Here is a 27,954-nt window from a genome sequence, read left to right as displayed (position 1 = left end):
TTTTCCATTTAACACGCTTTAACATGTTAAACCAAAGATCATGAATACCCCTAATATATCGAGTTCACTTCGATTGTTGACTCTTAAATACAGCAGCAGTTACGGTAGAAGTGGAAACATATCAATACAAGAACCTACCAATGAAGGGTCATGAAGAGGAATCTCCCCCGGACCATATCTCACCCTTGACAGCTGTCAGCCAGCGGAGTCACTGTCTTATGGGCTCCCATATATCAGGCCATCCTTCTCCATATCTCGATTCATCGATATCTTTCTCCGGTGAGCGGGTATTGAGATCTCTCCGAGTCGAGGAATGCATAAGTGTGGGTGACTTTAATGCCGATTCTCTGATAATGTTTTAGACAAAAGAACTAATGGATCCATCCAGGATCTTACTCTCTAACTCGTACTATCCTTAAAAATAATTCTTTTTGATTTTCGGAATAATATTTCTATTCTATAAATCTGAGTTTTTCATTTAAATTAATAGACAATATTGTAGATCTGTTATGATTACAAATAATTTATCATTGTGCTGAGAAGTTCGAGGTCCGGTCTGGTATAAAAAAAGCGATTTACTATCTCCTATCTTATTTAATCTAGCAATATAATATAATGGTACATCTTAATATTCCCCCACTTATTATTTACGGGGGTGTCCCTGGGGATCTCGAAACAAAATTAAAACGGTTCATTAATTGCTTTGTACGATTCATCTTTGGGGTCCTCAGGGACGCCCCTGTCACCCGATTTTATGAAGAATTGAGCTGGCTTTACCTCTCCTTTCGTCGTAAATATTTCCTTGCTTCCTTCCTCTACCACGTTATCCAATCCCACCGTCCATCGTACATCTCTGATATCCTTCAATTTAAATCCTCAGTGCAGTCCCGCAATATCCACTCACGGCCTTCAGACTTATATGTAACTGCCCATCGAACCGCAGTCATTGGCAGATTTTTCCTCATCCCTATAGAATTCTATCCCCTCCTTCATTCGTAGTTCTAATATCCTTCTAACCTTCAAATCCCGTATCTTCGACCACCTTATGTCTACCCAATTCCGGAAGAATAGCAATTCAAAATTTCAAACAAGGTTTATATATTATCTGTACTTAATGTCTCAGATTTTTGTTTATTCTTGTAAATATGTATATTATCAGAAATTGTACCTTTTCATTTATTATTTTTAGTTTAATTATATTTGATTTTTATCATATTTTTTCCATTACTTATTATCAGAAGTGTTTGTCATCTTATGTTTTATGATTTGACAAATGGTTTTACTTATTAAATAAATCAAAATTGTATCCTGGTATAGTCTCAATACTTTTTATTACATCAATAGTCCAACGTTTTGCAGACTATTATGCCCAGGTCATTAATTATAAGTCAAACATACCCTATTTTCTAAAAATTCATAAATATTTAAAACTTAAACATAAATATTACCTCTTTGTTTATATGGTAGTGATTGTATGGATAAATTGAAAATTAAAAGTTTTAAATATTTATGAATTTTTAGAAAATAGGGTGTGTTTCACTTATAATTAATGACCTGGGCAGAATAGGCTCCAAAAAATTTTTTTAAATTTTAACGTGAGATGAGAATTTATATTGAAGATTGTCCTTGAGGATGGCCAAAATGGCCGAAACGTTGGACTATTGATGAAATAAAAAGTGTTGAGACTATACAAGGATACAATTTTGATTTATTTAATAAATAATTACCAGGCTTAAGAAATTGAAAAAATATATCGTTTTACTTTATTTATTCTATTCTTATTGTATATTCTGTTAATTATTGTCGTTCATTTTTATTTTTTTTAATTCATTATTTTACAATATTTTATGACGTTGTATAATTTCATTTTTTATTTTGTATTTCACTCTAAGGCTCTAAGGCCTAATTTTGACGCCGGTATATTATTCTAAAAGGATCAATCCCGGAATAAATAATGAATATTATTATTATTGTAATACATTATCAATCATGTGATGCATACCGAAATGGATATAAGTTTAGGTGGTAAAATACCGATTCTTGGATAGGGTGATGATTTGGTATTGGAAAACTTACTACAAGGAAGCTATAAACTCCAGTAACGAACCTGGTCTCCAAAATACTAACCATATTAGCAGTATTAACGGAAGCGATTTTGGTGACATAGATATAGGAGGAAATACATTAGAACAAGCAGATAGATGGGTTTTTAAGTTCCATGGTAACTAGAAAAAACGAAATCACTGAGGAAATAGAAGCGAGGTTAAAGAAGAGAAATGCTGAATATTTTCAAAAATTCCAAAGTGCCAAGCTCGCGTATTCTGTCCAAAAATTGATTTATTCTAACCACTTCAAAATTATAAAAATTCTTCATAATATTAAAGAATGAGGTTCTTTAAGTTACAGAGGTACAAACCCTTTTAAGGCCAAAATAAAGGTTACTTTAGCAGCCTAGATAATACCTATTATATTACTACCATATTTTTATATAATTATCATATGTTATGGCGATAGGTTATGGTAGCGGGAGAAGACTGTCGTCATCGGCTGACAAACGATCCCGGCCCAGAGGAAAAAACTCCAAAGCCTCCTGTATCAAACCGAGCGGGCCCACTGAATCATTTCTGTCGCGAGGAGATACTTCATGGTCACACTTCCCTTTATTTATTTTATCTTGTCTTTTTTTATCATCTCCAACTTCGGGGCCATTCACTGCCTTCCAAAGCCGAAAGAAAAAATAACTAATATCTATAGAAACCAGCGGTCTCTAACGGCAGAAAAAAAATAAATACAAAAAAAAGGCGGCCGAACTGTGACACAGGTGCCCGGTGATATGCAGATTCGGTTCGATTCTCACACCTTGTCTCGGTAGCAGAACTCCCCCCCCCCCCTTCCACCTCCAACCTTTTCTAAAAGCAAATAAATATTGCCGTCAGCTCTGATTTATTTTATTCAATTCATCTCGGACTTTTTGGTCTGTTCAATGAATAAAACTTGTAAATGAAGGCGTGAACTTTAAAACGCAGCCCAACCGTTTTAGGATCAAATAATGAATTTGTTGTGTATTTTCTGAAAACATTAAGATGAATCCTATAACTTTCTGAAAACTGAAAGCGATTTGAATACTTTTGTACAGTTAATGTGTTATAAATTACTCATTAAATGTAAAATTATAATAATAATAAATCAGGGAACCCGATGGTTCAATGCCGATAATAGCAATTGCTGCATAAATACATTTGTTAAGTGATATCCGTCCAAAGACAAATTTACAAGATCAGTTTTGACGCAATCCTTACACCAACGCTTCGGTCTATATTTACCTTGCATATTTACCAATTGGATCAATGTTTATGGATTCTATCTTTACAATGGCCTAAAACCTTACACGCCCATCGTATTCTCTGCCATGCTCTTGCCTGAATTATATTTATCAGGTACAATTTCCGCAATTCGACGTTTTGTAGTCTTTTAGATTCTCCAGTTTATTTCCACTTCTTCGGTTCAAATATTTTAATTGATAACTTCATTTCAAAAACCGAAATAAGGATTTCATTGCTGCTTCTCCTTTTATCAAAAATGTAATTTTGTGAAAATATTAGTACATATACAATTTATTGTAAGTAATTTTTAGTTATAACAAACTTAAAGAATTATTCTTATTTTCTGAAAGTGAAAAACAGCCAATAGTTGTGGATAATTTTATAAAATTAAAATATCCAATAAAAATTATTAAAAAAATAAAAACAGCAAACTAGCTAAAATCTTACGATCCGCGAAAAATAAATAAACAATCATAGTAATAACTCCCCGTACTAATTAGATAGTAAACAAACAAGAACATAAATTAATCAAAATTTAATAAGGTGTAAATAGTTGAGCGATATGAGAAGAAGATGTCGGGGGTGCGGAGAGCAAAAAAATGCACAAATAAACGAAACTTATTTAATTGTGCCGACGTTTTGACCTGAATTTCAGGTCTTCATCAAGACTTAAAAATAAAAAAAATAATAAACGAGATAACAACCTTAATTCAAAGACAAAATATTGTGAAAATAATAAGAAACAAGCTTGTAAAGATATAATAATAAATTAGGTGGACAGTAATAGAAGATAAAATATAATATAACAGGTAAGTATTATACAAACTAAATGGTAAAAAAACATTTTTATTTAAAAAACAGTATTCAAGTAAATATAGAAAAAAACATGACGAAAAGTGCAGGAGGAAATTAAAATAATTACTCACCCCTTTCGTCGTCTTTATGTATATATTTACTTTAAAACCTTTTTTTTTTTTAAATTGTTTTGTTATCATTTAATTTGTATAATTCTTATCTCTTGTATTGTATTTTACCACCTATTAGTATAGATTTACTACTATCCATCTAATTTATTGTTATGTATTTTTACAAGCTTGTTTATTATTATTTTGTCTGTGAATTAAGATTGTTATCTCCTTTTTTATTTTATTTTTTTATTTTTTTTTAGCCCTGACGAAGACCTGGCGTGTCGGAACTTCGACACAAATAAATAAGTTTCGTGTAATTTTTGTTGACCGCAATCCCGACCATCTCATCATAGGTTCCAAATTAATGGAAAAGTAAATAATAACAAAAACCAATTACAATTTCACGGAATGTCTGATTGGTTTCAGGAAACGGCTCTGGAAGTGGCCACATTAAATTTTTTTTTTTTTATTTATTGATATTTACAACTGTATAAAAAAATACAACCAGTAAATTTGATCATAATGACATAATGATATGATACAGGATGTAGAGAAACTACCCAGTAGTAGAACTCTAAAAACAGTTTACAATATAAGGTCACGAGGCCATCTTCTTTTCAGGCGCCTCGGAGGATTGCCAGGAATGGAAGAGGAAGCAAGGTTAGAAACGACTGGGTTTGGGTGGTTAGGGAGTTTATTATGGAAGGAATAATATCGGGTTTGGGCTAGGTCGGTTACATAAGGAACATTTAGGTCTTTATGGATGGTTTTATTAGTAACAAAATAAGGAGCATTGAGGATTTTACGAAGGATTTTGGATTGTAAAGATTGGATACGAGAGGAATTCGAAGGTTTAGTGGAGCCCCAAAGCTCAACTCCGTATGTCCAGATGGGCCTTATTATTGTCATGTAGATCAGTCTTTTGTAATGAGTTGGAAGTTTAGACCGTTTGTCTAGTAAGTGCTGTAATAGTCGGAATCTGCGTGCAGTTTCCTGTCTTTTCAGTCTTGTGTGAGGATACATTAAAAAAATTAAATAATTATTAATTCATATTTTCGCAACTTATTTTTTCTTAGTAATCAATTAGTGGATTTAAAACTAATTAGCGTAAATTCTGTATTTACAAAAAGACCAAAAGCTCTTTGGAGATCGTAAACCCAACGATTTGCTCAAGGTAAAATTAATACGTAAATTCTACTAAAATTTGTGCGTCCTAAAGAGGTACATTTAGCCTTAAATCTGTGTCCATCCCTTAACGTAAAATGTCACGTTTCGTATTCTTGGTAATTTGGTAAATTCTAACTTTTATGTTTTTGAAAGAATGTACGAACCAAATTTCGAAAAAGAAAAATTTCAAGCATTTCCTAGCTTTAATCTCATCTTTATTTTCTCGCCGATTTTATTTTACTAGTAACCCTAGACTCTTAATGAATTACTTAGACCTTTCTACCTGTTTAAATGTATTTTCTGCTTTATCCAAATCGTCGAAATCATTGGAGTTTCTGCTACTAAGCATATTTTTTGTTTTCTAAATTTATTTCTACACCTATTACCTAAATAATTATGGAGAAGATGGTCAGGGGTGCGGTCACAAGAAAACAAAAATAGTTAAAGAATATTTATTTGTTATATTATACGTTCCGGCCCACTTTGTAGAGCTTCATCAGGGCTGTTTCTGCTCAAGTCAATACGAAACTCAAAAAAAATAAAAAATAAAAGTGGGACGCAACGTCAGCAAATAAATAGTTATTTATTAAACTATTTTAGTTGATTGGGGCGCTTACTTAAAAGAAGGTTATGAAAAATTCCAATTTCCTTCTGTGGTATGTTTACTTGTTTTAATATTCAATTACTTTATTGTTTTTATCACTCACCTTCACACTATCCGTGACCGTCACGCTGCTCTTAAACTAAGATAATCTGTCACACCTAAACTTCTCTGATCCCATCCTCAAATTACAAGAAGATATCAATAGAATAAGTGTATGGGAAACCTACAATATTCTTACACTAAACATCAAGTAAAACTAAGTAATCGTGATTGCTCCTCTCACCTTAAATTTATCTAAGGACCTCTTTTATTCAAAACATTCTTAATTATTTTATTCCATACATCCTTCAAAAACCTTTATACAACCAAACCCTTTTTTTTTTTTTTTTTGGAACCATACATCTCCTAAATTTCCCTTTGAGCCATAGCAAACCCCAAGTGACTCCGTCATTTCCTTTAACTTAAAGCCCATAACTATTAGTTTCCTCCCTTATTTTATCCCACATTACCATGGCTATCTGGTTTATGGCAGACTCTTCAATTTGAAGTTAAAGTTAAACCTCTTATGAACTGCTCAATACACTCATATTTTCAGAATCATGAAAGATACTCAAAAAACCTTTTGTTATACCAAGTTGAAGTGGCTCTATTACTCCTATCATTTGTCAATATTTACGCATACGCAGGCGATTACCTCAGCACCCCTTCTATATACTACAGAACCTGTTTTAAAACTATATTAAACTAGTTAAACTATTTTTGTTTTCTTGTGACCCTCTGCCTATATAGTTGTATTTTGTTTTATAGTTTCCCCATCTTCATCTAACAGAGTTCGTGAAATTACTACGTTTGAACAAAGTCTTCTCTTTTATATATGACTATAGAAGGATCGATTGTTACTATAAGAAGTCATCGTACTCGATATTAACCGGAGCAATATGGAGGGGTGGTGTGGTTACCTTCCGACCCTCCCAGCAACCTCATTATTTATCACCACAAACACAATGAAAAATAGTAAGCGAATAAAAAAACATGGGAGCGCTAGATGACTAACTGATGGGAGTATTATAAAATAAGATATAAATTGGAGAGCGGACCAAGGCACTGACTGACAGAAAGAGTAGCCCCGTCATCTCAGGACCAGGAATGCGGAGTGACTAGGCACCGCGTCCTCACCATTTGTCATTCGACTGCCAGGTGTCCTTTAGCTGGCCGTGGAGTAGATGGGAGGATCGGGTTGATCTGGCTCGCGGGGGCTACTTCAGGTGTCGAGGAGAGTGGCATCTGGTGGCCAAGTTTTGGAATCAAAATATTAGAACCTACTATCTCGTACAGAAATCATATATGCAATAAACTAGAAAATAAATAAATACAAACAAAAATTTGATACGGCGCGTGATTGCACTTACCTCCCCCGCCCCCCCCACTCCTCTTACATAATAATAATATTCTTTATTTATTCTGAGACCGATCCCTTTAGAATAATATTACAGGTGTCAGAATTATTATTTAGAGTCTTAGAGTAAAATATAAAATTTTCAAAATACAAATGAAATAACAAAGTATGATTGATTATAATTATAAATTTGATAAGATAAAAAATAAACAATAATAATTAATAGAATATATAAAATAAAAATAGAACGAATACAATAAAACTATGTATAACATTATAAATCATAAGGTAAACTTCCAATAAAAAAGGAAGAAAATAAAAAAGAATCAAATACAAGTAAACTAAAAATAATAAACAAAAGGTTCAATTACTGTAAATATGCATATTAACATGTTTAAACAAAAATCAGAATTATGAAATATAGAAGATGAATAAATAAACTTAGGTATCCAATTTTGGTGTAGTTGATGGACTCCTTGTGAAGTTATCTATATTTTTATGATTTAAAAAAAAAAAAAATCTAAAGACATGAGAAGGCGAAAATTATGGACAAAAAATTTATATTTTTAATGGCTATAGAAATTTATATTTTAGGGTTCCCCGAGGTGGAAATAACGAACATAAATTTTGTTCTTGCTGAGAATACAACGTTTTACCAAAAGATAAAGTTGTAATGTTGTAATGCAATAGGAAAATATAGCCTGGCCTCGGTTATTCCCGTTTTATTTTTCTTATTGACTCATTCATAAAATTCTTCAATATTTTTTATTTAACAATTGTTTATTATTAATCACAATGAATAAACAAACAAGAAAAAAAGACAAAAACAATTTGTACCTTTAATCTAAGAGTATTTAGTAAACATACTTTACAGGTTTCTAAGCAAACCCGTTTTATTTTAATTGACAATAAAAACAATAAATATTTAAACGTTTAAATTACCTCCACCACCAATTTCTATTTGAAACTCGTAAGCTCCTAGTCACTTATCTAATATTACCCCACTTTCACTATTGCTGTACAGTATATGGGGGCGTCTCTGAAGATCTAGAGGCGAAATTAAAACGTTTGATAAATTGCTGTGTACGATACATCTTCAGGATCCCAAGGGACGCCTCTGTTTCCCGTTTTATGCAGAGTTGAAGTGGCTTTATCCTTCCTACCGTCGTAAGTATTTCCTGGCTTCCTTCATCTTCCAAGTTATCCAATCCCATCGTCCATCATTGGCGAGTGTATTTGTAATAAGGAACATCAAGGATTTTACGGAGAATTTTGTATCGTAGGAATTGGATGCGGGAGAAATGTATGTCTAAATATGTCTGATTATTATAGTATTTAAAAGGTTTTTGTAGTAAATAGAAAGATTATAACGTTTGTCCAGTATGTATTGTAGTAATTGGAATCTATGAGCAGTTTCTTGTCGTTTCAGTTTGTATAGGAATTCCAAGTTAGTCTCTTGTCAAGATAGAGTCTTAATTAGCGAATCTATTCAACAGACTTTATTGGGATATTAAAAATAGATACTGTAGGGGTTTGAGTAGAGGTTTACGACGGAGAGTAAAGGTGATGTGATGGGATTTATTTTGATTGTCCAATTGTGACACCTTAAGAGTTATTGAGGAATTATCAGTTAAGACCTTAAGAAGGAGCTCTCCAATCACCATTAAAATAATACTAATAAATAAAGTTTCTAAAATAGTTACTCACTTGGCGTAGTCCTGCTTGCAGTAGACGGAGTGGTCGCGGACGAAGCAGGAAGCCTCGCGATCCAGAGCAAGCTGGCAGACAGAACATCGGAGGCAGCCAGTGTGCCACGGCCTGCCAGACACTTGCAGCAGGTACTTGTCGGTGATTGGTTCACAGCATCCCACGCAGATGCAGCTCTCCGTCTGTACAAGTAAATGGTAGCATGTTATTCGTCAATATTGCTTAGAAGTAATCCAATGGTTGGAAGTCTTAGTAAAAAACCTAAATAAATAATTTATGAGTGTATGTACAAATGAGTGTATATATTTTTATATCTATGGAGATGATGGATATATTAAAAATGTGAATTGTCTTGATGAACAAGAAACAAACAAAAATAAGAATAAAAAATTAATCATATTAAATTATATAGTTATTCTATTCAACGTTATGAGTTTATATAAAAATTAAGGCATATTTATTATATTATATAATAATTAAATGCTATGAAGAAATATATTAAAGTTAAAATATTCAAAAGGAGAATTATAATCTAGAGGAGATTATAATTTACACGTTTGCCAAACTTAGGCAAATTCGCGCATGCGCAAGGGTTATTTGGATTAGGTGGTATGGGTGCTTTAAGTTCTGGCCGATGGGTTAAGTGTCGTTTTTTAGGCACAAATCGAAGACTGATTTTGCAGCATTGTTTTAAAACTGCTAGCAGATCAATATTTTTTCTCTCCATGTTTTAATAAATTAAAAATTTTCATCAATCTTCAGATTCAATAATTAACTCCATTTAAAGATTGTATATTTTAAAATTCTATCGATTCGGTGTGTGTATAATTTGTTTAAATCTTTTCAATTTTTTTTTTATATTTGTTTTCATCCCACAAAAAAAAACACAGGTCACCTATCCTTTGTACTCAGTTTAAGAAATATTTTCTCAATAAACCCTCTAAATCAAAACACCTATTATCCTTTAAAACCCTTCAAACAGTCTCTGGGCACTGCGGAATAGTTGGTAATGAACTGGCTGATCGGGCCGCAAAAGTGGTGATTGCTGAAGGAATTATATATCGTGGAATGCCTGCCGATTACTTCATTGGCCTCATTAAGCAGAGAATTAAATTGGAATGGAAACAAATTTGGGCAAATGTCAATGTTAATAAATTAAGGGAAATTAGAAGTGACGTCTTCATATCAACTACTAGAAAAGTGTGGAGAGAGGTGATTTTTATACGCTTTCAAATAGGTCATACGCCTGACCCACGGTTATCTTATGCCACACGATTCTCCACGTACATGCCAGACCTGCGAACGCGACTATAAAACACAGACTGAATACCGATAATATGATTGCCTCAAATCTTTCTGTGATTTACCAGCGTATCTCTAGTCCAGTTTGCAGAATAAGAAACAGACTGTTGATAAACTTTTTGAGCTTCTCAATAATTCCGAACTTTAACATAAAATTTAATAAAATTCTACCACAAGTCTATCCTTTGCGAATTCGGAAATTAAGGCAATAATGACCCATGAGTGGTTGATGCCTTGAAATAATTAAATTTAAAAAAACTTTGGTTACCATAAATTGAAAATTTAAATAATTAACAGATTCTTGAGTCGATAGTTTTGTAGGATACGAATAATGTTTGGTTTTTTCGGTACCATCCTACAGGTAGTAATGTCACAAAAAACAAAGAATATCATATTCAAATAAAAACAAAGATATGAATTACTATTCTCGGACAAGAGGACACAGTCACTTTGAGCGAAGGCAGCCCATGAAGGAGCTAGCAGTCAGAGAAGACATCCGTCACAGAAGAGGGACCATTAAAAAGTGACTTTCACGACGGGACCAGAACCCCCGGAGAGAGGGAGTCGTTTAGTAGCTCTATTAGCATCCAGATGGCTCCCTATGTCTCTGTCCGCGCGCTAATGTTCTATATCTCACTGTTTTTATACCTCGTTCCTCTCCTCATATTTAGGTCGTATTTGTTTATTCTTAGTTATTCTCAATGTTACTGTTTCTTTTTTGGAAAACACAGGTTATAGAATTAATTGAATAGGATTGGCCATTAATTCAAAAAATAAATGTCTTGTTAAAATACTGTTTTTATTCATATCTCACATGATACTCACGATTGAATCGACAGTTGAAACGTTCAGTTTTTATTTTGTTTTTAACAGTATGAACTATATAAATTAAATCATTTTAATTTTTTAAAATTTAATTATTGACATTTATAACTTTATTTACATAGAAATAAATCTAGTAAATTAGATATTACATTCTGATACATGGATATAGGGAAACTACTCATTGGAAGCACTGTAATAACTTTCTACATGAGGCCATCTTCTTTTCAGGCGCCATGAAGGGTTGTCAAGATGGAAGTGGGATGATTGATATCAGCTCGATCGGTTACTTACAGAACATTATGGATGATTTTACTTATGACAAAGTAAGGATCATTGGGTGTTTTACGAAGGATTTCGGATTTTAAGGACTGGATACGAGAGGAATTCAAAGGTGTAGTGGAACCCCAATGCTCAACTCCGTATGTCCAGATAGGCCTTATTATAGTCATGTAGATCAGTCTTGTGTTATGCATTGGAAATTTAGACCGTTTGTCTAGTAAGTCCTGTAATAGTTGGAATCGACATACAGTTTCCTGTGTTTTTAGTCTTGTATGAAAGTTCCCAGTTAGTCGTATGTTAATAATAATATTTTTTATATCATTATTAATAAAAATTATACTAAACTTAATTAATTTTAAACAAATACCGAACATAATTTTAACCATAATACTCAAAATCTTTACATAATGTTCGCTTAATTTTTTAATGTACGATTAAAAATTAACCATTTAAATATTTTCAATAATATAAAAATTTTCCTTTTGAAAGTATTATTTTATTTATGTAAAATCATTGTGTTATAAAAATCAAATTTATATTTATTTTTGTATAAATGGTGCACAAGTGCTGTTACTCTTTAACTTTTTAATTCACATAACAAAAAATGAATAGAACATTTATTATTAATTAAAAAAAACAAAAACAAACAGGCAACACAGAAATCTTTAGGTAGGCAGGTTTGTAAACAGAAAATCGTAACTTCTAAGGACATGTTGCTAACAAACAGAAGTTTCCCAGGAGAGCCAGTCGTTCCCCAAGGGCCTAGAGTTAGCACCTCCTCTGTTCAATGTACATTCCCTCCCTTTGCCTTCTATTGGTCAGTTAGTTCACGTCTACTGCAGTAAACGATCTATTCATAGGGTGGATTGCTTATCGATTGCCCTTCCAGAGAAATGGGGAAATCGATAAGTACTACAATAAGCTGATAGTATGAACGCTTGGCAATAAAATTTATTGTTTAAATAAAATAATTTTCTCAAGTTTCAAAACACTCTTTATTATTTTTTTTAAATATCCAACGTTTCATTGCATAAATTAAAAATATATTTTTGTGATGAGAAAGTTATAACTAAGTTCATCTGTAATTAAAAGATTTATAGTTTAACAAAATAGGGTGATTTGACCTTGAGGATGGCCAAATTGGTCTTTTAAAGAAATAAGGAGTATTTTAAGAATTAACTTGGATACAATTTATTTTATTTAGACATAAATTACTATCTTTACATTTTTCAAAATATAATTTTAAAAGGAGATGAATGAGAACTCGGTGTCAAATAATTTCCTTATCAACCTCCTTATACACACTTAAGGTATACAATATGATAATGAATGAAATAGTAAGATAAATCAGAAAGAATGAAGAAATTCCTGAAGAGATTCATGGCCGATCCTGGGAAGACAAGGACTAAACGCCAGCTTCAAGCCCCCTTATCAGTCCAGATCTCAATGATACTAAATACCAAGAAAGAGGAAAATCTTAAATATAAGGTTAAACGTTAGAGGTCCGGCCGGGATAATAACGTAACGCTACAGCGGGAAATAACGCAGCGGGACGCCCGCCCGTTGAAGTCTTCCTCTTGACAGGTCCCCTTGAAGAAGGTGCCTACACTTCTAATAAACTAACGCAACTGTAAACAGATCCTTCCTGGAGCACTTCTGGAGATTTCTTCATTGTTTATTCTGGAAAAGCAGATCTCTAATGCTGAGGCGAACAGTATAAAACTGAATCACAAATTCCGTTTGTATTGATAACAAAAGTTTTATATTTTGCAAAAGAAATTCGAGCTGTTGCGGCCAACGTATTTTTCAATAATCGATTATATAACACATGGGTACTACTATGTTAAAAAAAATCTACTCTCTGTTTTTATTATTTATACTGACATGCAGTGCTGCCGATTTGCTGGTATTTTACACCTTAGCGGATAATTGACGGGTATTTCGGCATTTCGGATAAAACGGATTTACGTTATATATAGATGTCCTAGTGCAATCACACCTCTCTCATGTCCTTCGACTAGTTTTTTCAGTCAATCATTAAAGACTTTATCTATTACTAACAACTTATTATTTTTCTTTATATGTTGGATTTTAGGACATAAGCGTACCTAGACCATTTGGGGCCCGGGATTGATTTATTTTTGATAAATAAAATCAAACTAAAAAATATAATTCTTTTACCTTAGCCTTTTACCGTAACTATCCAACAGTTACACCATGATAGTGGCTACGACTTTAGTCGCAATAACTGAAACTACTATCAAAGATTATACATGCGATAGTTAGCGTGACAGTTGCCTCATTGTATCACTTGAACTATCAATTATCACGCCAGAACTAGTGCGAGAATACGATCCTCCCTGTAACAACCATACAGCTACAGTTATAATGATTCTCCAAGAACGGGTAAAGTGGCGGGTATTTGTCGAGGGATATTTTCAAGGTGCTAAGCGGATATTTTTTGGTCCAGGGGATCGACAACACTGCTGTTATCGTCTTTATACTGCAGTTGTCACGACGGATGGACGTACCTAATGGATACTACGTATGGATAATACGTAAAATAATGGGATACAATGTGTGTAAGTAATTAAGAAACAAAATATACCAAATGAGCGGGGATACAGAAAAGTGTAAAATATAATAGAAAATTAATAATAAAGTAATTAATATAAGTACACTTAAGGAGATAACAGATGAATATAAATTAAAAGATAGATACATGAATATAAATGAAACAGGATTTATATTATATTATATTTTGTTTCTTAATTACTTACACACATTGTATCCCATTATTTTATACTTTACTTTTCCTTTGTTTTTCTATCTGTTTTTTTTTTTGTTTTTTTAATATTTCTTCTCCCCCTATTATGTATATTTCCATTTATTGTTCACCTAATTTAAATACTGTTTTATCATGTTTACTTTACAAATTATTTTCGTTATTGTGGCACAACTGCCGTCCCCACTCCTCCCAATACCAACGGTCACTTTTGTTTTGACTGCCGTAAAAATAGGTATGCATTCTGTCTCATCATTTGATTTGTATTCTTTTTTCTTTTTACATCTCTTTATTTGTATTTTCTTTAATATTTCTTTTCTTATCTATCTGTTACTATTACCCTTTTCATTTACTATTTACAACCTTTAATTTTTCTTATTATATCTTACTCCACTTACTCAGGAGAGGACATTACAGGTGTGGCAAAATAATATTGGAAGAAGCATTGTGAATGTGAGGAAAAAATATTGAATAATAAATGCTTGGATCTAGAAAGAAACTCTCTGTCACACTGAAGATGACAAGATTGAGCAAATGGAAATGTGAAGGGGGGAAATCTCTTCGATGCGAAGATGGCAGATGGTCAAAAATTGCCACAGAATGGACTCCATACGACCTTCAAAGAAGAATAGGACGTCAAAATAAAAGATGGAACGATATGTTTAAGAGGATGGCAGGACCCCTCTTAGAAATGGAAAGAACTCGCCTCCCAATAGAGCTGGTCACTCCGGGAAGTGCTCACTATTACTCCAGAAGAGGAAGGCCTATGCAGGAAAGGATACAGAAAGATGGAAAGGAAATTGATAGAAGTTAATGCTTTGTCAAATATTACATATATAAATTTATTTATTTTTTTTCTCTCTATCTTCTTTCAATGTTTATATTGTATTTTGTAATGATTATAATTTATTGCATAAATCAAAGACTATTTCATTTCATTTAATTTATAATCTTAAATACTTTCTTGAGACTGAATAATGTTGTTTAAATAAATAATTTAAATTTTATCCATTATAGCCTCAAAACATTTTATTTTCTTTACAAGTCCGACGTTTCGGCCAATTCGACCATCCTCAGGGATGATCAATCACAAAACAGCTTCTATTACATCTATGATCCTCAACAATTCAAAATACCTAACAACATTATTTATAATTTAACTTACCCTAATACAATTTTTGAACTAAATAATTTAAAACACAACTTCATGCCGGCCATTCTGCTCAGGTCAATTCAACGATTTCTCTATAAAATATTAAAACATTAGGTAAAAATATATTGTTTTGTTAATAAGCATATCCTATATTATGTCTAATTACCTAATTAGTCAATTTTAACATTAAAACAAAAATTAAAATAAAAACAGTCACTTATTTGTTAAAATTTATCACAACAATGCTTGTTGTAACCTTCCCTCCGCTCAGGTCAAGCATTAAAATTATATATTATAACTATATATTTTTTTATTTTCCTCTTTATTTCATTAGTAAAATTCCCATCAAAGCTAATTATTATTTCATTTATCCCATATTTTTCATAAATTAATTTTACTTAATATCTCTGTATAGTGTTATATATATTATATGATTCGATTCAATACCAATGTCCATTAAAAGTCGAACCATCCGATCGCTTGGACCGAGTATAGACCCGTGAGTTATGTAAAGACCGAAGAAAGGAGTTAATAGTATTCCTACACCTAGTAACGTACGCGGCAGACAGACCACTTTTGTCACCGTTTCCCCTTTGTTCCACTGTACCTATTGTTTTATCCTGCCTGTCTCCAGTTCTTCGGCGACCTGCTCTCCGGTTCTTTCCTATTTGTCTTCTATTTCCTTTTCTCTTCCAGAGCAGCGCCGGTGACAGATATTGTGCCCAGGAAGCTTCTGACTTCTGTTCCCTGTCTCAATAGATCAAGATCCTTCTGTGTCGATAGGACTCTATATTGAGTCTACAAAAAAGTTTTTGTTTTGACTGGATTATTGTATATTATCTTGGGATGTCATTTAAGCAGCATCCTTCTCATCTATTACAAAATTAGAATCTATGCAACATTTTCAATTCAATTGTGGAGTCATCTTTATACTAGGCCTCATCATTGCTAACACACCAAGCTTTTATCTTAATGTTTATAGTCGCAGTGTGTTCTAGAAGTTGTAGCACTTTTTATAAAGTGAGAAAACGACAGTCCCTTCAGTTGTTGATCTGACCAAATGCCATCTTTATCTGTGATCGATAAATTAAATGGAATCAAGATTGAACTCAGATGTACAATTATTTCAGAAATATTGAGCACTTAATAATTAATGTTGATACTTAGATAAACTGATTTGCCTAGTCAAGCATAAAGAAACTTATCAATTCTAAATGTTTAATTTATTTTATTTAATATTTTTATTTAATTTTATCCTAAAATTTTGATTAATATATGATTTAAAATAGTGTGTTGCTTATAACCTAAATTTATTCAGAAAAAAATTGCCCCATGTCTTATCAAGAGGCCCCCCAAAAGTTAAAATAGCCGTGGCGTCCACTCGATTCCTGTATAATAGAGAGAGTTCCATATAGTTCTATGAAATCGATATGTAACCCTAAATCTAAACACAACATTTATTAACTATTCGGAGAATCCTATATATTAAAACTACGGCTCAAATTAACCACATACTCATTCCTACTGAATCTTTTAGTTAAAAATTTAAATTAACTTATAAAACAACAAATTAACACCGTAAAATAAAACGAGAATAGTTATGCGAAATTTAAAATGAATTAAAACCAGGGATTATAGCTAGCGGTAGAAACGCGAGCAATTTCGGTGATTCAGGAGGAAATACGTTAGAACAGGTAAGTAGGTTTAAGTAATTTCGAAACTGCCTAGTTCCCACATTCTATATAAAAACTTAAAGATTAAAATTTACAAAACTATCCTTTCCACTGTTCTTTATGGATGCGAGACGTGGCCTCTTACACTAATCGATGAACAGCGTCTTAAAGTTTTCGAAAATATAGTATTACGTAAAATATTCGGATCGAAAAAGGATGAATTAACAAAGAATTTTAAAGAATTAAGAGAACTGCTAATTATTTACAGGACTTTTTTGAATAACAAACTTCACTATTAAGCTATGAACTATGCATCTGCCAAATGTTTAATTAGTAAGAAATATATTATTACTGAACAGATTAAATAAGTCATGGATGTAACACCATTTTAATTGTTTCATAATTATAATAGTTAAAAAATAAATTATTTAATGTAATGATATGTATACATTTACTAATTGTATTATTAATATTAGTTAATAGTATTAATTATATTGTAGCGTAATATCCGGGCCAAGAAATAGAAAAAATAAACAGGAAGCCAAAACAATTTTTTCTTTCTCAAAATGTTTTGAGGTTAAAAACTTCCAAAATTTGAATATATTTTATTTAATTAGAATATGATTATGTAAATATTAGAACTGGTCTATACAATAACAATAAGTTACAAAGTAAGCTGTCTAACATGAAAGACAAAATTAATAAAATGGAAAAATTAAATGCAATATACAAGATAAATTGTAAAAATTGCAAGAAAGCATACAGTGGTGAAACATCAAAAAAACTGGAAACTAGATATAGAATAGGTAACCAAACAGCACACTGGACATGAGATAAGGTCCAAAGAGGTAGTAAAAAACATAGAGCAATGTTGTGTAGAGAGAAGAATGCACCAATAATGAATGATAATAAAATAAAAACAGTATAAACAAAATTTTTTCAACCATATAGATGAGATAATTTCCTTTGTGAAATTAAAAGTTTTACTAATTATGAGGTAAATATAATTATATGAATTACAAATAAAAATGGATGAGAATTGTTATAGTGAATTATTATTTGTAGGTTTATTAAAGCACGTGAATATGGGACAATAGTCCCAAAACATTTTGCAACATTATGATAATTTTTGGAAGTTTCTAACCTCAAAAAATTTATTGAAATTGACTTCCTAAAAAGAAAATCCAGAATTTTTTTCTTTATTCACACTAAGGAACATTCACAATTATCACAAAATTAAAAAAAAATCTCTCAAATTATACAACATGATACTTTTTCCACTTTTGTAACTTTTTTCCACACTCACTAAAAACATCATTCTTGAACGGAGCGATCAAATCGATTGGTTTTCTATTGTTTCTTCACGAAATGTGATACCTCGTTACAATATAGTACTATCACAATAATCTCTAGTTGATATAATCTATTTTTAATTTTTTTTTTCAAAAATAATTTTCGTATTAGATTTCTTTATCATAATAAACTAAAAACAATAGATGTAAAATAAATCAATCCATCGATTTATTGTGGAAAATTTCATTTCTATGACTTGACCTCTAATCATTTTAAAACAAGTACCAACAAAGTTAAGTATGGAATATAATATATATATATAAACATTTAAATTATTTTTTTATTATATAATTATAATTAAATTTATGATTATAGATCATAATTTCCAAAAATGTCACTAAAACCTTATGGGTATATCAAAAATTCTTTTAAAACGTGTATTAGTTCAACGTGATGAAGGATCAAAATAATTTAAAGAAAAGGAGAATATATATGGTTGACAATTTTTTAAATCTTCGTTTAATCATAAACTTTATTTTAATTTATAATTTATTTTTTAAATATTAAAAATCTCCATTTTAGTTATATATCATAATCCCCCGGATTATACATAAGAAACCAATTTAGGCGTGCTAGTGGCCATTAACCCCAGTATTTAATGCTTGTGGAGACATCTTTATTGGAAAGAATGAATTAGCCGGTAGACCTGCCTTCGAAGATCAGGAATGCTGCGTTCATTCATCTCCTCTTCCAAGGACAACCGCTGCCGGATATGAATGAGAGTCGATAGTAAGATTTTTATTTAAATATCGATCATTATTTACCTTAACGGCGCCCAATGACTGACTTCCTTTCCACTGATGGCTCTTCTTATAGCTTCATCTTTCTTGGACTGATTTACCACGCGCAGACCAGTCCGGAGAGTTTCATCAGTCTTCGGGTATGTCCAACCTGATGAATGCGTCAAGCTTACGTTATACTTCTTTGGAATCCTTATGTGATTATCGATTTTTCAGCGACTACGTGATTATTGATATTATATCAATTAAGGTTATAAGTAATAAATATAGTCAGTAATCGTGTGTTTTATATATTTTTATATTGAGTCCCATGATTACTGAAATAATAATTCTTAAAACAGTAATCGTAAGTTAAACTCAATTATTGACACCAAACTAGTTTATTTTCAGTCGTATATTCAATAACATATACTTAAAGAATACTTATATATTTGCATAAGCTTCCAGATTAAGGAAAACCTTAATTTTCCAATGCTTTTCTAAAGTATTAAAATGGAACCTCAACTATATTTCATGACAATAACGTTGTTGAGCAGCTCTTTGTTCGCGGTTTCTGCCAAAATTTAAAATCATTTTTGCATACAATTTTTATTTTAACAAAATCCATATTCTAAGTTCCAATTTAACAAATTTTTACACCAATATCCAGTGTTTTTAATTTTCTGCATATTTTTAGTTTTTCTAAAACTATTTGGCAAAAACACACATATTATACGATTCTGGCTCGGCCAAGATTTATATTTCCATCATAAAAGACTTACTTGGAAATTCCATACAAGACTGAAACGATAAGAAACTGCTCGTAGATTTCAAGTACTACAACACGATAATCAGACCATTTGGGACATATAGAATTGAGCTTTGGTGCTTCACCAAACTATCAAATTCCTCCTGTATCCATTCCTTACAATCCAAAACCCTGTGTAAAATCCTTGATGCTCCTTATTATGTCAGAAATAAACTCGTCCTTAAAGACCTCAACATCTAATACGTTGCGATTTGGCCCGAAATAGATATACGTCCTTTCATTCAAAAATCCTTAACAATCCAAACCCATTAGATCTTAATCTCTCATCCATTACCCATCCTCCAAGGCGTCTGCAAAGCAGATGGTCACGAGATCTTCTAATTTAAATCAATGATCGAAATACGGAGGGTTCTTCCTTCTCAAGATTATGATGTGTTTTGGAACATTTATCAAATTTACTTGTTATTTTATTTTTTGTAAGCTTTAATAAATACATTTTTTTTAAATGTATGCCCTACCCATTGTTACGTACTCATTTTTTTTTCTAAAATAAATACCACGCGTTTTTTTTTTTCGTAATTTTTTTAAGACAACGTAGAACTCGTTTAAGAACATCGAACAGCTTCACCTGGACAACTATTTTTTCATTCACTACTTCATAATGATAATAGAATTATGTTTCTTCAAAGAGGTAAATATTTTAAATACTTACTATTAAACTAATCGATTACCAACAAACAGCATATCGATTGATCTGATGGAACCCTGAGTACAAATCCAATACGTGCGCAGAAGAAAACTACAATGGACGGACGAAGGAAGTGGGCGGTGATGTCCACTGATTACAATGGATCCGACGCGGCAAGCTCCGCGCGACGTGATCTATGTGGCGTAGGGCGAGTAATATTTATCACGCCTCCTAAATATATCCAAGGCCTGAGGATGTTACAAAGGGCTTCCGAAACGGCTCAGTTGATTCATAACTCCCCATCCGTTACACACTTTCAGTAGGACCGTATTTTCAATTTAGGTTTTTTTATAAGCTCCTTTTTCTTCCTCCGCTTTCGACTACTAAATATATATATTTTTTCACTTTTTATAATATTTATTTTTTTAATGTATAATTTTTTTTTATTATTTATTTATTTATTGACATTTACAAATGTATTTAAATAAAAATACATCTAGTAAATTTGATGTAAGATCATAATGGTGTGATGAAGGCATGTAGAGAAACTACTCACTGGTAACGCTCCTTCATTAAAAGGTCTCGAGGCCTTCTTCTTTTCAGGCACCTCGGAGGATTGTCAGGAATGGAATAGAATGCAAGGATAGAAACAAGTTGGTTTTGGGTGGGTTTTAGAGTTTATAATGAAAGATTTATATCTGGTTTGGGCTAGATCGGTTACATATGGAACATTAAGATCTCTATGGATAATGTTCTTTGTAACAAAGTAAGGAGTATTGAGGATTTTGGATTGAAAGGATTGGATACGAGAGGAATTCGAAGGTTTAGTGGAGCCCCAAAGCCCAACTCCGTGTGTCCAGATAGGCCTTATAATATTCATTTAGATTAGTCCTTTGTAATGAATTGGAAGTTTACACCGTTTGTCAATAAGTCCTGTAGTAGTCAGAATCGTCGTGCAGTTTCCTGTCTTTTCATTCTTGTGTGAGGATTAAACGTTAGTCGCTTGTCCTGATGCAGACCAAGGGAGTGGATCTCTTCTGAAGGGGTAAGAGCAACATTAGGAGAGTATAGGGTGGTCGGTAGGTTTACGACAAAGAGTAAAGGTGATATGATGAGATTTGTTGGGATTTTTTATCTTCCGATTTCAGCACCATTCTTCCAAGGTTGTGATATGCGATTGAAATTCTCTTTAAACTTCATACAGATTTCGTTCATGAATAGATAACGTTTCGCCACTCATATAGTCTATTTTAAAATCCTACATATAATACTGTAACAATTTTTTAAAAATATATATAAATAACTTTGTTTAATCACAATTAAAAAAAAATTAATTATTACAACTAAAAATGTTTATATTATAAATGAAAATATTATTTACCTTATATCATACTGAACTGTACATTACTAAAATTATGGTAACACGTTTTATAAATCATTCAAGAGAAAGCATAAAATCATAAAATAAACATAAAATATCATTCAATATAGTAACTTTCGAGAAAGTCAAATACCCTTAAAACTTCATAAATTTTTTATCTATGAATTGCATTACATTTCGGACTACATCTTATCCATTTTCAAACCCTATTCCTAGTATGAGACTACTCGTCTAATTGTCGATAAATTGTGCTTTATAAACTTATAAATTCTCGTCATTAAAATTAATTCGTCTCTGTGGTATTTTATGTTGTTAATTCCAGTTTTCTAAATGCGAGGTATAGCAACATAGTTTTGTGTGTGTTTTTCCCTGAATATTGCTACATTTATTTTTAATATTATTTTTCAATGGATTACACATTGATATAATGCAATATTGAGATTAAATTTTCAAAAATTCATTATGTAAATATAAATTATATTTATATTACATCGAGGTATGCTTGCATGTTTATTTGTTATGTAGAGGCATATTTCTAATTGAAAGCAATGACTGCTTCAAGAGTTTTCAAATACTTTGTTACACTGAGGTTCAATCTATTTTTATTTCCTGTACAATCTTCTGTGTTATTTTATTAGAAAACTTCATAACTTACTTATTCAAATAATAATTAACCATTTGAAAAATTAACTACAACAACAGTTAAAAATGATGGCAATAAATTAATTTTAATCGCAATACAAGATAGCATGTTCCAACCTGAGAGGTAGAATCTCAGCTGCTGAGTCCCCCATGGCGAAGAGGTAAAGAGAACTCTGACAGCGAAGAGATTTATAGAGCAGTTCACAACTGAGCCGTGAACTAGGAAATAAGAACCCGGCTCGAGGATAAAGAGAAAGGCAGTTTCTGATATAGTTTGGTAAAAAGGTGCTCGCAAAAGGGTAGGATAGGATATACCGTGGTATAAAAAGGTCGTGAGGAAAAGGAATCGAATAAGGATTTACAGATGCTTCCAAGTCATAATACTCCTTTCTTTCACATGACAGGGGCGATTTATAGTATTTTTTATTTTATTTTTAAACTTTTTATTTCATAAATATAATATCTAATACATAAAAATCCATATTTGTTCGTAATTTATGCACTGACATACCGTTCATTCGATTGCGATCTGGCTTTTAGCTAAATGTTCAGGATTTACTTGGGAAGATTATCGGCTGGTACGATTTTTTAGGGAAGCTAAAAAAAAATTATACATTTTTTCAAGGTTATTATATACCAATAGATTTGTCTCTTTGTGAAGAATAAGAAAAAACATTTCTAATTCTATTAAACGATTTTTTATTCACTAAAAATAAAAAAAAACATAATGAGGATATTAATACAGTACGTTAACAAAAATTGTTTTAGGAAAAACCAAATCATATTTACTTTTTTTACCCTACATCGTAAACCTACTGACTGCCCTACAGTATACTTCAATAATATTGCCCTTACCCCTGTTGAACATTTCTGCTACCTTGAACTACATCTGGACAAACGACTAACCTGCAATCCACACACAAGACTGAAAAGACAGGAAACTTTTTTTTTTTTTTAATTATTTATTTATTGTAATTTACAACTGTACAAAATAATACAATAGGTAAATATGTAGTATGTTTCATATACACTTGAAAATCTTGGGAAGGAACCACCCATTGGTGGTACTTCAAACATTAATTTAAACTAGAAGGTCCCTTGGCCATCTTCTTTTCAGACGCCTCGGAGGATTATCAGGGGTTGTTAAGGATGAAAGATTAAGAATGAATGGGTTACAATGGTTAAGGAGTTTGGAATAAAAAGACGCATATCTGTTTTGGGTCAAATTTGCAACGAATGGGATGTTAATGTCTTTATGAATGAGTTTATTTGTGACGTGATAAGGAACATCAAGGATTTTACGTAGGATTTTGGATTGTAACGATTGGATGCGGGAAGAATTTGATGGTTTGGTGGAGCCTCAATTCCATATGTCCAAATTGGTCTGATTATTGTAGTGTATACTAATTTTTTGTAATAAATGGGAAGTTTAGAGCGTTTGTCAAGTAAGTGTTGTAGCAATCGGAATCTACGAGCAGTTTCTTGTCGTTTCAGTCTTGTGTGTGGATTCCAAGTAAGTCTCTTGTCAAGATGGAGTCCTAAGTATCGAATCTGTTCAACAGGTGTTAGTGGTGTATCTAGAAATGATACGACAGGAAACTGCACGTCGATTCCGACTATTACAACATTTACTAGACAAACGGTCGAAACTGCCAATTCATTACAAAAGACTGATTTACATGACAATTATAAGGCCTATCTGGACATACGGCGTTGAGCTCTGGGGCTCCACTAAACGTTCGAATTCCTCTCGTATCCAATCCTTACAATTCAAAATCCTTCGTAAAATCCTTAATGCTCCTTACTTTGTCACAAATCAAATCATCCACAAAGACCTTAATGTTCCATTTGTAACCGATCTAGCCCGAACCAGATATCAATCCTTCCATTACAAACCCCCTAACCACTCAAACCCATTAGTTTCTAATCTTGCTTCCTCTTTTATTCCGGACAATCCTCCGAGGCGCTTGAAAAGAAGACCTTATATTGTAAATTGTTTTTAGAGTTCTACTACTGTGTAGTTTCTCTACATGCTGTATCATATCATTATGATCTTACTTCAAATTTGGTTGATGTATTTATGTACAGTTGTAAATATCAATAAATAAAAAATATTTATTTTTAGTGTAGTTTGAGTGGAGTATATTAATCTAAAGAAATGATTGGCCTGAAGAAAAATCATAATCGATATTTAAGATCTAGAAATAAGTCACTTACGTATTGAGTGAAAAGTAGAAGGCCAAAGTGGTGTAAATCCGCTTTTTATAAAAGTAAAACTACCTATTTAAAAACGTTTCGCCCCACTTTGCAGGAGTTAGGTTAGGTTGATCAACCTTGACGAAACCCTACAAGGTAGGGCGTTGGTTAACATTAAATAGTTTTTCTACTATTTTGTAGCTTTATTGACCACCACCCGAACTACCTTCATACAATGTATCTATTTATCTTTATCTCAACCTCTAAAACTATAGCACATAAGTAATTATAGCTGACACAGAGTTCCTTCAGAAGCTATCACCATAGACTCTTCTATAGCACATAGGACACAATCGAAAACAAGATACGAGCCTTCAGAAGGACTGGATGAACCATTAGCAGCCCATTAGAAGGAGCGGACAATGGTGATGATGGTTTGATGACCGCAGGATCTCTTTCAGTACTCGGCCACTACACAGGCTTCCAGTCCTTGAGGATGTCTTAACGTTTTTCGTATCGCTGCTGCAATATTTATCAAGTGTGCTCGTGGACTCAAAATTGATATAGATTTATAATTTTATAGGGCAGCCCCGGAGTAAGGCGTGTGGCTACTAACTCCAAGGGCCCAAATTCTAATCTGGCTGGGCAGAAAATTATTTTCTGTTACACTGTTGCCGTGAGTCATCTCCTGTGGGTCCTGGAGCTCTCCTGGGGTCCACCCAGCCTCTTAAATTGGGTACACACACTTAATTGGGTAAAAATCTGGTGGTCGGGCTTGATTCTGACCAAATCACCTCCTTGCATAACCGTTGGTCTAGTAACAGTACCCCTACTATTACGATGAAAAAAAAAAACAACACTTCAAGAAAATATGCCGGCGATAGGAAGGACATATTACAAATTCATGATAATTCCGGGCCTCCAGAAACCCACACAGCTAATTCACACCAGGAAATTCTATCCATCATTCTCCTCTGGACTTAATGACGTCCGATTATCACTTGTTCTTGCCCTTAAGAATACGAAGAAGATATCAGACAAGCACTGGTTGATTTTTTCATTTCTAGGGATAAGCCATTTTATAGGATAATGATCCTAATTATATTATACAATAGAGTTTAATCAGACTATAGAACATATAATATTTTGTTTTATTCTAAAAACGGACAGCTGTTGAAAACGAACGAAAAGCTAAATTCGGAGAAGTATTGTCAGGACTAAATTCGGAGAGCTATTGGAAAAAAGCTAAATTCGGAGAGTTTTGTCGGTAGACCTAATAATTAAAAATAAATATATTATGATTTAAATTTGGCTAAACTGGTTCTACAAGTTTTAAATTTAATTGAAAACGGGAATGTAAACGTAATTTATTTTGTAGAAAAAATTATTTCGAATTTAAAATGTTCAGCAGATTGAATACAAAAAAAAATATTTCAGCAATTTTTGTAGTAAAATTTCTTGAAGGGGGTTAGACCAAATTGGCCTCAACCATAAGAAAAGTTAAACGCTTCTCTTTGTCAATGCATAACCTAGGTGGTTATAAAAATTATTTCTATTACGTATATACGTATATTACGTATACGTAAATATTTTTCGAACAACTTTGATATTACTTAACAGGACATTATAGCCAGTAATCTGAAATATAATGAAGTTCTCTACGATAAAAAACTAAAATTATAAAAATCCCACCAGCAGCACCAAAATCATTCCCGAAGTAAAAACAAAATCGAACCAGTAGTAGCAAAATCAAGTCAGTAGGAGCAAAATCAAATCAGTAGTAAAAGCATAACCGGACCATTAGTAGCATTATCGGATCAATATTAGCAAAATAAACCTAGTATTAAAAGTTAATCAGCAGTAGCAAAAGCAAATCAGTAGTAGCAAAATCAAATCACTAGTAGAAGCATAACCGGACCATTAGTAGCATTATTGGATCAGTATTAGCAAAATAAATCTAGTATTAAAAGTTAATCAGTATTAGCAAAATAAACCTAGTATTAAAAGTTAATCAGTAGTAGCAAAATCAAACCCGTAGTAAAAGCATAACTGGACCAGTAGTTTAGCAAAATAAACCTAGTATTAAAAGTTAATCAGTAGTAGCAAAATCAAACCCGTAGTAAAACCATAACTGGACCAGTAGTAGCAAAAGCAAATCAGTAGTAAAAGCATAACTGGAGCATTAGTAGCATTATTGGATCAGTATTAGAAAAATAAACCTGGTAGTAAAAGCAAAATCAGACCAGTAGTAATAACAGCTTGTACTTATAACGGAAGTAATATATATTGTTCATTGAAAACACAATAATCCACTAGTATTTGTGAAGATTCTATTAAGTAACAATTAAAAAACAAATATTTAATTTTTATTATTTCTTGAAATATTTAATATGGTTTAAATATTGCTACAAACAAATAACAACCCATAATTTAATTCGAATGTTTCTCAAATTACTAAATATATCGATAGGTGAACAGCTTTCCATGGCATTGGCAAAAAAAAAAAAAAAAAAAAAAAAGAAAGCGACGCAGTAAATTCATCGTTCCAGACGAGTCGTTCGAAAGAAATTAACTTGTAACGGAATATATCTCCATGGTCATGGCGGCCTTAACAAAGGGATGAAGTATTGTACTCGCGTTTAGTTCTCTAGTATATTACCCTCTTTGCAATAAATTTGGATTAATTCATTCGGGTTTGTATATATTTTTTGTCGTGTATATATTGTATCGGAAAGGAAACTACATCGTTATAATGGAGTGGAGAAAGGAAACTGCATGTGCCTGTAAAATAATGCTTAAAGAATCGACTAACATAAGAGATCAGATCATCGAACTGTTTCGATTAATTTTAATGTTTCCAATGACTACATAGGACTTAAGACTAGCCCGAACCAGATATCAATCCTTCCATTACAAACCCCCTAACCACTCAAACCCATTAGTTTCTAATCTTGCTTCCTCTTCCATTCCTGGCAATCCTCCGAGGCGCCTGAAAAGAAGATGGCCACTGGACCTTCTAATTTAAATTAATGTTTGAAGTACCATCATTGGGTGGTTCCTTCCCAAGATTATCATGTTTTTTTT

The 27,954-nt window shown here is 32.2% G+C and overlaps 1 protein-coding gene across 2 annotated transcripts in view; it reads right to left on the bottom strand.

Annotated features, from left to right (window-relative positions):
• Nucleotides 1-27,954, bottom strand: part of Awh (Arrowhead) — a 153,921-nt gene that overhangs the window by 44,345 nt on the left and 81,622 nt on the right. For both annotated transcript variants that reach the window (XM_067048811.1, XM_067048810.1), the window contains exon 2: nucleotides 9,106-9,287. In XM_067048811.1, the coding sequence (XP_066904912.1) occupies nucleotides 9,106-9,287 (182 nt within the window). The remainder of the gene's footprint in view (nucleotides 1-9,105; nucleotides 9,288-27,954) is intronic.

The sequence above is a fragment of the Halyomorpha halys genome, unplaced genomic scaffold (assembly GCF_000696795.3).
Source record: "Halyomorpha halys isolate HHAL.00 unplaced genomic scaffold, Hhal_1.1 Scaffold360.1, whole genome shotgun sequence".
Classification (NCBI taxonomy): domain Eukaryota; kingdom Metazoa; phylum Arthropoda; class Insecta; order Hemiptera; family Pentatomidae; genus Halyomorpha; species Halyomorpha halys.
Note: the sequence above shows the minus strand (reverse complement) of the source record. Positions and strands in the feature narration are given on the sequence as shown.